This window comes from Talpa europaea (assembly GCF_964194135.1).
Source record: "Talpa europaea genome assembly, chromosome: 1".
In the NCBI taxonomy this organism is placed as follows: Eukaryota; Metazoa; Chordata; class Mammalia; order Eulipotyphla; family Talpidae; genus Talpa; species Talpa europaea.
The window spans coordinates 70,843,766-70,856,533 of NC_140073.1; the positions used below are offsets into that span (position 1 = coordinate 70,843,766).

Consider the following 12,768-nt stretch of genomic DNA (forward strand, 5'->3'; position numbering starts at 1 on the left):
TTGTCTTTAACTTCTGTTAGTTTTCATTATTCCTTTTTACTGCATTTTGACATGAGTTCTGATAAGACCCTTCCTTAAAAGGCAAAGTCAGGATTTTTACCTGAAAATGCTATAAAGATAGTGTCTCTCTCAGGAAATGAAAACCAATAAAATTGTTTTCAAGGCTTCCCAGTACTTTCCAGCATTTTAAGTTCATGACTCCAGCGCTACCTAGGAATACTGTTTTTAGAAAGTTCAAAGGGATGAAGGTTTTTTTTTTAACCTCTCCCTCTTCTGGCATGCCTTCTCCCCACTGACATATTCACGTGTAGAATACTCCTTTTTGCCACGCTAAAGAGACAGGTGGATCTGTTGTATTGTTTTTTTAGTTGTGACCACATTATTTGGTCTTTGTCAGTACCTTTATTTCTATGCTTATCTTGGGGTTTCCTTGTAGATTGGTGTTTTGAAGTGTTGTTATAAGGCAGTGTGTTTTTTTCTTATTGCGTTTTAAATTATCCAACATTTGAATTACTGGTATCACCACCACACTAGATGTACTTTTATGAGGTTTGGTGCAACGAAGGGCTAATTTTTACAAATTATAAACAACTCTTCTTCCATGGGTTACTATTTGCCTTTATGTTTAAGAAGCTAGTCCACAGGAACATGGGTGAATGAACTTTCTCTAAGGGAAATACCACAAGGTAAACCTTGTTAAGAATTTAAACATACTTTTACTTCAGCTATATCTCTTTATCCCTCTCTATGCTCTTTGTTTGCACAAAGCAGGCTTAGTGTGGGGAGAGAACGGAGATAGCAAGCATGGTAGCAAGCGTGTTAATTTAAGGAAGAGTGTGTGAGCTGGGGAAAAATTCAGAAACAACTTGGTAAGAACTGTTACGAAAATGCTCAACTAACCAGACACACATGTGATAGAACCATCAGTACTGTTCTTACTGCTTTCTGATTATTTGTTTGTAGTGGGCAGTGAAATAAGACAAGATCTTCATGTATACCCTTCAACAAGGAACTCAGAGTTAGTTAAGTGTGTACACTATCTTACAATTCCTTTCTCCTTTAAATGATGGGACTCCTTCCTAATCTTGCCAAGCAGAGGCTGAAAACCAAAGAGCCTGAGTGGCTGAACCATTGAGTTAGTGTGGAACTGGAGAGGTCATTTCATCAACTAAATGAAATGCTGATGAAAAGCTGTATTGCTTGATAGATTCTAGGCAACGTCTCGTCTATTGGTGTTAGTCACTAGATACTCCCCTCCTTTTGTCCTTTTGCCCTTATTGTAGGAGCTGTTTAGAGTGTTACCCAGAATTGCTGATTAAATAGTTGCTGCTGCTTTGAGTGAATACTCAGTGCTTACATGTCACTATGACAAAATGAAGGCATATTTAGGAATTACACAGGAATCCCAAATAAAGCCCTGTTTCCACTGATTTATTTAGATGATGAATTCCTGCTCTTAATCTTTCTGTGTTTGCAAGGGAAGACTCAGACCTACTCATACACCTTTATGGTCTAATTCAACTTCTCGCACCCAGCAGGAAGTTGGTTTGATTTTTTTTCACTTCTATATTCCTCTTTAGCAGGGAGTGTCATTGTTCTGGTTTGTAAGACATTGTGTTATGTAGTTTGGCCATACAGTAAATCTACCTTTGCTCTGAAATAACAGGCTGCCCTTGTTGCAGTATAGTAAACATGACTGTTGTTACATCAATGAATAAAGTTTATTTTTCCAGAATTTCCCGGAAAGATATTTCTGTCTAGAAAAAGTAGCTCCTCTCGAGATGGAAAATATTTATTGTCCCCATTAACTATTGCACATTTAGTATGCAGAGTTGTTTTGGGGTATTTTGCCAGTGCTGTTTTTTAAAGTAAATTTCAAAAATAAGGGCATCGTGGCCTTTTCTTAGCTTCATAGCCACTTCTAGTAGACCTTAGACTATTCCTGTGACTCTCTGTGTTTTATGTGAGAATAATCGAATTATTCAAGAATGACAAAATAATTGGCCAGTCTCAGGTCAGTGGAGGGATCTTTTGACATGAACATTGGAATTATCAGTGCACATTATATAGACTCATGTGTAAGGCCGGGTAAATGAGGATACTCGGGTGGGGAACACAGGCAGATCTTTTTGGATTCCGTGAAAAAAGGAGGGATTCAGTGTTGGGACCAGTAAATGAAGGGATAGCAGTCCCAACTCTTGTGTCTGTGGTATTACATCACTAAATGTTTGAAACGTCTGCACTTGTATTTGTGTGGGTGGGCTCAGTAGCCACGTGAGTACTATGACTTCTTTGTAAAGAAGGTTAGGCTGAGAGGGGGTGACCCTCTTCCTTCTGACTAGGTAAGTTCATGGACTTCAGTGACCCTAGAGCCTTTATTCTGTTTTTTTAATCTAAATTTACTTATCTCTCTAAGAATCCAGCCTATATGAAAAATGGCTTCGGTCTTCTGTGCTCTTATTGAGAAGTTTGCTAAAGCCATAAAAACTGATCATTTTGTAAGACTTTAGATCTTGTATTTTCTGATGACATTTCTGATGATCTTTGGAAAGCTTTCTTTTCATTTCTTACGTTTTGATGTTATTTCACCCTCATGCTAAAATTCAGCAGCTTTCTGAGGCATTGAGCATAATGGAGTGTCTCTCTAAAGCCTCTCCAGTTGCCATGGCAGTCCGTGGGAGCTCAATGTGGACAGGTGCTCGGTCTTCAGAACTCACATAGACCGTGTCATGATTAGATTTACAGAATGTAACTGACCTTTTGTGAGTTTTTCTGTCTTCATTAAACTTGTTCACCTTCTCTGAAACCCTTCATGCTGCACGCTAGCACGGAGCAGCCGTATCCCTCGACCCAGCATGAGTCAGGGGTGCAGCCGCGATACCAGCCGTGAGAGCAGCCGAGATACAAGCCCTGCTCGGGGCTTTCCTCCACTTGGTGAGTACACGTAGGTGCTGACTCGCAGAGCCAAGACTTCCTTTCCCTGCTCCAAATGCTTGTCCACGACACTGCTAGGTGGAATGACCCGCTTTCCCTCTCTACTGTCCTTGTGATCCTTTCTTCTTTCTCTCCTCTTCCTTAGTTACCCTTTGTTGTCCCCCCTCTGCATGCTTGAATTTTGGCAGTTTTCAATTTTTATATATTAGAGGAAAAAAGCACCACTTCACTCTGTACTGTTGTCGTTAATGGCCACTTGCTACCACGCAAGCCCCTCTGTGTGGTAATGCCTAACAGAAGGTGAAGCTAGCCAGAGTCAATTGCTGCTTAAAAGTAGAGTTATCCTTAGTCATGGAATTTCTGCAGTTTGTTTTTATTTTACCTGAGATTAGTCATATGTGATTCAGTTCAACCAAGGAACAAAATCACTCAGTGCGCCCAAAAGCATGATCACATTTAGGAAACTCAATGTGCTTAGTTTAGGGGCGATAACAATCTGAAAAGCTGCATGAAGGAAGATATGAACCACGCAAAGCTTTCTTCAAAGCAATCTAAAAACAACTTTCTGATAAACTGCTGAGGTGTGCAGCACAACACGAAACTTTGACATTCATTGTTAATTATTCAGATATTTTCATTCTTCCTGGGCTCAATAGGCTATTTAATGTCTGTGACCTGATACCATCCTAGGACAAAAAAGATGTCAATATTTGGATACTATGAGGTGTTGTAAGTACCACATCTCAGCTCACCAGCTGAATGCCAATTGGGGCTGTTCATTCCCCCCACCAGCAACAGTTGTTTTATAGCCAAAACTTGTATTTTAATAATATCAGGGATTCAAGAAAATTAAGCCAAAAAGTGAAACATGTATCCTTTTTGAAATATTATGTTTATCTTTTTAGTTCAAATACATTTAATATATGTCTATTTTAGAAAAGTTTGCACTTTCACCTGGTATAAATAATCTTCAAAGACAACTATCTCACATGCTTTTGCAAGAAGGAAATGTTTTATATTTGTCAGTAGTAGCATATTAGTTCTTTGGCATATTAATGGCTATACAGCTATATATTTTTCTCTTGCTAAGTGTAACAGGTACACATACAACGGTGGAAGAAAAAAAGTACTTCATCTTAAATAAAAATGTTTGTAACAATTAGGCCTCTAGCTGAAATTATATGGAACTATAGACTGCAGCAGTGTCATTTTGGATCTAATTATGTGACTGGTATTTTAAATGTAAAAATGTCACTACAGAAGATGTATGTTAACATCAAAAGAGTATGGTCTTCATTTGCCTCTACCTCCTTCTGATGTTACACACTTCTTCCCAGTACCTTTCTTTTTCCTCAATCAGTATCAGTAGTTAAAATCTAGATAACTTTATGACTTTCTGTCCCTTATGTAGCTCTGAGGAAGGACAGGTAAAGAGACCCAGAAGCCCAGTTAGAAGAATTGCTTGATGTAGTGAAAAGATACCTGTGTGAGATAGTCTGTCTTGTCAGCATAACCTGAGTGGGCAGCATACCTGGTGCATGTAGCAGTTCCACAGCAATCTGAAGCATTTGAGCAGAATTCTCAGCAAATCAGGGGTGGCAATGATGATCTTTTTCTGATTGAATTGGTGATTTTTCCTTTTAAGTAAAGGCTGTATATCTATGCATCCTTGCTCACTATTTTACCTTCCAAACAACCTGTTAATATAAATGAACAATTCCATCTGCATATTGGTTATTTTGTCTCTTAGAAGCAATTCAGTGTCTGTGTCTCATACATGTATGGGTATTTTCATTACTGTCAATGAAAGCAGCTTTTGTAATCCAGCATGTGGTCTATGGACCCTGTGAGGTGTGCTGAATTTTGGGGGTCCTCATTGAACCCTGAATCGTTCAGTGACCTAGTCTGTTTTTCACTCTCTGTGGTGAAATGAATCTGCTAAGTGTCTGCTTAAGAATGTTGCCATGTAAAATGCTCCCGAGGCAGAAGACGCGGATGCACATTTCTTCCTAACAAGCTCCAGCATCAGCATGTGCCTTCTGTTGTGGTCAGGCAATTATTAAAATCTTTTGAGCTGTTTTTTTATACCATGCCTTTTGCCCCCTCCTCGGGTTAAAGCTGTGCCTGAAACTGTTGTCCAGCAAGAATAACAACAGTGCTCCTGTGTACCTGACAACGTTCTGAGAAATCAATAGGCATAATCCTTTGTGGTACCTGTTCACCTTCTGGGATGGCTATTGTCATCCCTCTTCTACAGATGACACACAAAGCAGAGACTTTTTTTCACTTTTATCATGTCACACAGTTAAGTAGTAGAACCAGGTTTTGAAACCAGATCTGACTTCAAAACCTAGCTGTTGCCTTGCCTCATTGAAAGCAGGTCTGTTAATTCCATGTCTTTCATTTATTCCTTTTAAATGTAAAAAGTGCTCACTCTGACTCAGTGCTCTCTTCTGACTATGGCACATAGAAAGTACTGGTAGATTGTGTAAGTCATGAGTTCTAGGTTCAGAATTAGGACCTGGGGATTCAAAGTTAAGTCCCTCTGAGAAGGTGGTTGTCCTCAGAGGAATTTACTACACCCTTCAGAGAATGTGTGGCATCCCTTTCATTCATCTTAGTAATCACTTTTTACTTCCTTTATAAATTAGTGAGATTGTGTATTAGTGCCCTTTAAGGCAACTTATATAGCCATCCTTAACTTTATAAAAGGATGAAGTTGTTTCAGTCTATATATACTGGTACTAAGGTTGCATTTTTATTACAAGAGTGTTTTGGATCTTTTAAATGGTGTGAGTATATGTTATATGGTTATAGTGATAACTTTTAAATGGAATTACAGGTTCTAAGACTGTTATTAATCAGACTGTGGTGTAAGTGAGTCTGCCTTGGATTCCATTGTTGGGTACTCACCTGCACATATGACAAAGGACTACACAGTTTTACTGTAGAATATTCTGGTGAAACAGAACCAGTGGACAACTTTATAAGGGGTCATGATGTCAGGTATTAGTTAAAAGCTATTTTCAGTTTTAAACTATGTAGATACATACTGATAAGCTTATATAATAAATGAATAGTTTGCTTTAAGTCTGAACAAAATGTCTCTCCAACTCCTTCACTTGAGGCAAATGATAATTTTATAGTATGTTTTAGAGATTGCTGATTTATTTTTGTGCATCTTGAGGAATGAAGACTTTTCTTATTTTCTTTACTCTTTGTAAGTTGGTAAAAATTTGTCCCTGTCCTTATGGGCCAGTAACTGTTATTTTTTAATAACGCATGTACCACAGGTGTGTGCATTCTACAAAGTGACATGAGCTTTAAATAAGATTATATTGAAGAGCGTGAGGTTTTGCTATTTTATGACTAAACGTGCAAAGAGTGTACAGTATCCTAGTAGTGTGCATAGTTTGGGTGAAGGTAGCACTGCTGAGTGTAACTTGGTTAAACCTACAAATTATTTCGGATATGGTCACCATCTTTTCAGAGTAATGAATAGAAGCATATTATTATAACCTTTTCCTGACGTAAAGAAAAATCATATCACATGGAACTCTGGTCAGTAAATCAACAGTTTGAACCAAGTATATATTGCACAGTTACTTTTAACAGTTATTCTTTCCACACAAGGATGAAGGTTAGCATATATTTCTTCAGACTTAGGAATTTGCTTGTTGTGACTACTTGCGAAAATAATCCTTAATGTCTGAATGTAAATGAATTTCCTTTTAACCAATCCTGCCGCCAACAGCACCGCCAGCCCTACTATGTTACTGCCACTGTTTCCTTTGTGCCTGTCACCATTTTATGTGCTTTATATATGGTCTCTTAATTCTCTTAACTTTCAAGAGGTAGGTACCAGTATTTGTACCATTTTATAGATGAAAAAAACTGAGAAACAGAGCAATTTAGTACTTTGCCCAGTGTTCTGGAGGTAGTGGCACTCAAACCCGAACTTGCCCCCAGTGGTATTACCAGCCAGAGTACTGCTCCGACCAGAGACTGAAAATGCCTCTGGAAGGAAGGTTATCAAGCTTGTTATGACTCAGTTTCCAATACTGAAGTAACATATTCATTAGTAATTAGGATATTCATGCAACAAAACAACAGTTTTGACTGGGGGAAATGGAATCCAGTTGTTTAGCCCCCTTCTTGTGATTTCATTCTATTTCTGTTCAAATAGCATTATGAACTTCTATGCTTTTGTTTTTGGTGCATGGTTGCATATGCATCACACACTGATGGGACATCTCGTGAGCTGAGTTAATAATCCATCCTCCTGTTCCACTCTGAGGTGTAGACAATGCTCTGTGACTCCTGACCTTCATGTTGCATATTTCCATAATGGCTGCTAGAGGCTTCGTGGTGTGAACGTAAACCTGGAGTCTGTTAGGGAATGCACACATCGTATGAAACACCTGCAAGAGTGCCTTTGTTGTGCCTGTGTGTTTAATAGCTGTGTGAGAGCCAGCAGGCTGCCATGGAGTTTGGGGATTGGCACTTGCTTCCATTCATATCCAGCACCATTTCCTCTCATGAGAAAACATGCCTCGCTGGTAGCAGTCTCTGCATTTCCTTTGGACTGTGGCATTTTCTGTCTCAGTACTTCTGTGTTAACCCAGTGGGTGTTGCCGTTCCTTTTACCTGCAGCCTCTCGACGTCATTCCAGGTCCACTAGTGCTCTCTCCACTGCTGAATCTGTTGGGCAGTCAGGTGAACAAGTGCTCACTGCATGACTTGGCTTCTTCATATGTTCTAGTTTCACACTCATTTTAACATTTGTTTTCATCAGTGTTGGTTAGCACTTGGCATGTATGCACCTCATTTTTTTCTTCCAATGTGCTTTTGTTTTTTTAAGTTGTTGAATGTTTATGGTTCTGTTAATAGGCTGTAGATGCTTTATAGCCTGTTTCACAACCTCATTTCTCCAGTGTCCATCTTTATGTTAAAGCAAAACAAAGCAAACAAGAAAATGGGCAGGCACATCTTCCCCTCTTCTCATTCCTTGCCCAAGGAAAACCACCACCAGAAGTAGGTATCTTGGAGGGTTCCTGTCAGGAACTGGGGTATGAATATCACCCAACAGAATCTTTTAGCTCTGAAGTGTTTGTTCCCAATAAAATGTTGATTTTTAATGTTAGTTGTTAGTGTCAGTTTCTAATTATTTAGAGGTACTCTTCAGTTACCAAATGCTCCAAAGTATAGTGTACATAGTTTCATATATTTGAAAATAACTGGATTGTGCTAAAATTCCTATGGAAAGACAGGATCACCATTCAGACAAAAATCAAATCAGGCCAAAGGTAATTTTTGCAGCCCATGCCCTCCAACTTTCCATCTCATCTCCTTTTAACATAATCCACTGCCTTTGGGACAAAAAGCAAGCATACAATAATGCAACAGTTTGCCAGTTTTAGCTGGCATTTTGATATGATATTTGTCCCCAATAATTAGTTTTCTTAATTGATTAAGCACAACCTATTAATATCACAGATTGTTGATGGTGACAACTGTGACCAATTCACTGAGTTAGGTATTTTCTTTTTTTCCCTTGTAAACAAAGTCAGTTCTGAGTTTCACTATGTATCCTCTGATTAGTACATTCCCTTGAAGATATGGGCCAGACCAAGGGCACAGTCATATGCATCCATCCTTTGGAAAATGGAATTTCTTGATAGTATCAGAGCAGTGAGAATATAGAATAGCTTTTGGCCTGGTGAAGACAAAGGCTTATACTTTTGTTTAGATCCAGACAAACATTTGCCCTTAAGATTTGAAATTCAAGTTATCTATGATCTACAGTAAATGATTTGTAGTCACTCTGTGTGGCAAAGCTGTAGCACTTGGGAAGCACAGAATAAATGCATTCTTCTTACAGTTTTAATTTTGTGTTGAAAATCAGTTATCCCTGAAGCAAGCAAGAATTGCTGGCATGAGATCTACTTTATTTTTTTTTTTAGAATATTTTATTTAAGTTTATGCTGAGTAATTTTTAAATGGCTTATAACTGAATTATTTTCATTTTGTTATTCATAAAACTTTACTATCTACCCTTTTTTAATGGGAAAAAAAACTTGAACAAGATCATTAATCAAACTGTGTACAATAAATCTCAAATTTACACATTCCTTTATTTCAAATGATAAATTTATAGATACATGTAGATATACATATTATAGTTTTGTTGCTTTTTTCATTTATAGGGCACACTAAATCACCATGTAAACATAATTGGTGTATGTCGTTCAGTATGATCAGTAGTGCATTAAAAAAGGGGATAGTATAACATACAATTTTTGTTTCTTTATGAAAATTCATTACTGTATATAACTTTTCTGATAGCAGTATTTAAGCTTTTTTCCCTTTTTATGACAATGGAAGGTGTAATGTTTTGAAACTGACATTTTAAAAAGCTGAAATAACTCTTCACGTTTAAAGATCACCAGTTTTATAGGTCATGCCTTATTACATATCTAAAAATTTAAATATATCACTTTATAGGAGAGATTAATTCATGTAAAACAAATAATAGTTTTCCTTTTACTTTAAATGCTTTGTTACTTGAATGTGAGTAATACAGAGATTTCCTTGCTAAAAGGTCTTATGTGTTAAACAGAGATAAAATACTGTACCAGAGTAGTTCTCTGCCAGAGATTCTTTAAGCTTTAGTATTCTTTAAACCATCTAAACTTTTTAAACATTACCTCTTAAATCACAACTTTCTTATCCTTAATTGTGGTCCATTGCGTTTATTTTAAATAAGAAACTTTTTCCAGTAGGTAGTGGGATATAATTGTAGTTTATATTGACTTTCTCCTATTTCAGTTGCAATCTCAGCACTTCTTAAAGAAGGCTGTTAACTGACTTAATAGGGCTTTAAAGAGTGAGTATTCATTGTCCTCAATCTGAGTTACTACAATTTGTTTTAAATTATTTGGGTAAGATCCATTTCATTGATATGTATAAAGATTATCATTTAAAAATCCCTGGAGGGACTCAGGAAAAAAATTACACTAAATTAACTGAATGATTAATGTTTTGCAGTGAAGATGTTAGCTTTTTGATTATTAAAGGTTTTTAATTGATATTTAAATAACCTTTGGTGACAATAGACATGATGAATATCTAAGATTAGGTGTCCTTAATAATAGCTAACAAGTAGTGTTGCTAATGAACATCAGCACAAAGGTAAATTTAATACATTTGCTTCAGATGTTAACTTTTTTTCTAATTACATATTGCATTAGAACTCATTTATCAAACCTTCAGGCTTTCTAATCAATTTGCCCAAATATCAGGACCACTTGCCTCTACTGGGAACACTAATTAGATTAAAAGATTTAATGTATAGCCCTGATTCCTTCTATAATAAGTTTCCCCCTCTCCCATGTCTTGAAATTTGTCAATAATAAATTATTATTAAAGAGCCATTTAAATTGGCCGGATGCTTAGTGACAGGATAATATGAAATGTGAATAACTTAACCTCAAACACTGGTAAACAAATCAAGCACAGTTAGAACTACAAGTCAGGCATAGTTAAAATTAACTGGAGATTTTTTCAGTGCCTCTGCCCAGTAGGTGGGAAGAGGCAGGAGCCCTTGCAGAGATTTGAGAAAATTTGAATTAAAGTGACATATCCTTTGCTTTTGTTTTTCAAATAGATCGATTTGGACTTGGCCAGGCAGGAAGAATACCTGGTTCTGTGAATGCCATGCGAGTTTTGAGCACAAGTACAGATCTTGAAGCTGCTGTAGCTGATGCTTTGGTAAGAGTCAAATGTGTGTAAGGTCTCTGAATTATTCACCTGCATTTTTTTGTCTTAGCAGGAAATTGCCTCAAAATCAGTTACTATATAAATTATCTTTGACACTCCTTAAAATTGTGTGAATAGTGGGTACGTTTATTTTATTATTGCTATCTTCTTAAACTTTTTAACATCTCTTTACATAAGTGAAAATTGGTCTTGCTCAGCATATCACCTTCAAGTGTTTCTTCTGTGTTCAAGGAAGTTTTGATGACATTGGACTTCTCTGATGTCATTGGGCTTCTTTTTTTCCTTTTATCCACATTTTTTCCAGTGTTTCCCTTTTCTCATTCTCTTGCTTCTATTGCTTTACAGGGTTTGATGACATAACCTAAATATATTATTTTAACAGTGGGTAACAGAATTTGTGGTTTGAAAACCTTCTGTTTATCCTGTTACATCACTGGTCGTTCCATATGATTTTATGTTTCTTTATTTGTTTTAAATGTCATTATTTAAAGAAATTTTCCCGAATTTTGACATTAACTCTTTGAGGATGTGGAGCACTGATGGAATATGTTTTCGTTTCATTATAATGTAATATCTTTTTTTTAAAACAGTGGCTAGCTGTCCTTGAATTTGTGATTTTAGCAAAAAGTTCCTTGGTAGAATCAGCCTGTGGTCATTTTGCTTTTAAAAGTACATTTCAGCTACTAGTAAGACAGTTTCTTGCATATTCTGGTTGATGTGCTCAGCATTTAAAATAGATACTCTTTGGAACTGTGATTTGTGGCCTTGCTTGTGCTCTTTTACGATTTATTCTTTCCTAAGGGAAAAGGTATTCTATATCCTGCTTTTAGACCCTGAATTTTAAAAACTTAGCCATGTTTTGTCTGCTCACAACTTTTAGTCTGTGTGGCTCCAGTGATTCTTTCATCCCTCCCATCTGTCATTTTACTCTTGCTCAATCAGATTTCTTTGACAAAAGTATGAGCCAGCAGTTTGCCTCTCTCATAATGCTTTTCCTGTAAGCAAGGTCTGTCTGCCTGACCAGCTCTATTCATCAGCCTTTCAATGAGAAGGGCTTTTTTCCTGACAGATACAGGAGTTCAGGATAATGGTTCTAACCATGACCTTAACTTAAGTGTTAGAAGCTAGAATAAAATTCTGTGAAGCTGTTTTTCCTTCCAAGCTGCATCATTTAGAATCTGTCTTATGTTTGTTCAGAGCCCCTAGGAATGGAGGTGACAGGGGTGGGCAATGATGAATGTGCAAAACCCTTTGCGAAATGGGATTTCTAGTTATGGCAGGAGAATTTCTTAGTTCTTTCAAGAAGGGAGGGTGTAAGGGACTGTATGCAAAGTTCTCGAAGACAGAATGGGTTTTGAGAGTTTGAGCCTTGGCTTTCCTTCACTTGGGCTTTGCTCTGAGCTCTCACTCCCATTGCACTCCAGCTGCCCGTACTACTTTTTGCTCAAACTTCTAGTGCTCTGAGTGACCAGCCTCAGCCAAGAAAGCCCAGGAATGGTACAAGATCTCCTTGCCTCACAGGATAGAAGCCCAATAGGAGCAGACAGGTGGATCTTAGGAACAGACAACAGGATTAGTGGTGACCTTAGAGATCTACCTCAGTAGTGTGAAGAGCATTTTAGCCAGTCCTGGAAGGTCTGTTAAGTGATTTAAGAGGGAATGCCATTGTGAAAGCTTGCTTTATTATTATTCGCTTGATATGAATCGCTTGCTAACCTATATTTTTGGTTTGCTAAGATATGTTTTGCTGTACACTTTTGTTGCAAGAACAATCCCCACATATGCTTCTGACATAATTCTCTATGCTTTTTCCCCATCCTTCAATATTTTCCTGCCTACAGCTGTTAGGAGACTCCAGGAGCAAGGTACCAGTGCTTTAACTTTTGTTTTATAACTTTATTTTTTCTGTTGCAAGTATATTTCCTCTAGGAACTAGTGAAATCAACAAAAAAAAGTAGCATAGTATGGAAATTCTGATCTGAATTACGATTTTGTTGAACCTAGTGATGCTTTTATTAATGATGGAATCAGTCACCTTTCACTTTGTTGTAATGT

At 37.2% G+C, this 12,768-nt stretch overlaps 1 protein-coding gene across 25 annotated transcripts in view; it reads left to right on the forward strand.

The window, feature by feature from the left end:
• CLASP1 (cytoplasmic linker associated protein 1) overlaps positions 1–12,768 on the forward strand; it is a gene marked incomplete at both ends in the record, with an annotated part of 222,317 nt that overhangs the window by 153,741 nt on the left and 55,808 nt on the right. For 7 of the 25 annotated variants that reach the window (XM_084229882.1, XM_084229881.1, XM_084229870.1 and 4 more), the window contains 2 exons: positions 10,601–10,704; positions 12,555–12,578. In XM_084229882.1, the coding sequence (XP_084086008.1) occupies positions 10,601–10,704; positions 12,555–12,578 (128 nt within the window). Of the gene's footprint in view, positions 1–2,826; positions 2,935–7,587; positions 7,651–10,600; positions 10,705–12,554; positions 12,579–12,768 lie in introns of all 25 variants that reach the window. The other 18 variants (XM_084229888.1, XM_084229871.1, XM_084229889.1 and 15 more) reach the window with 6 other exon arrangements.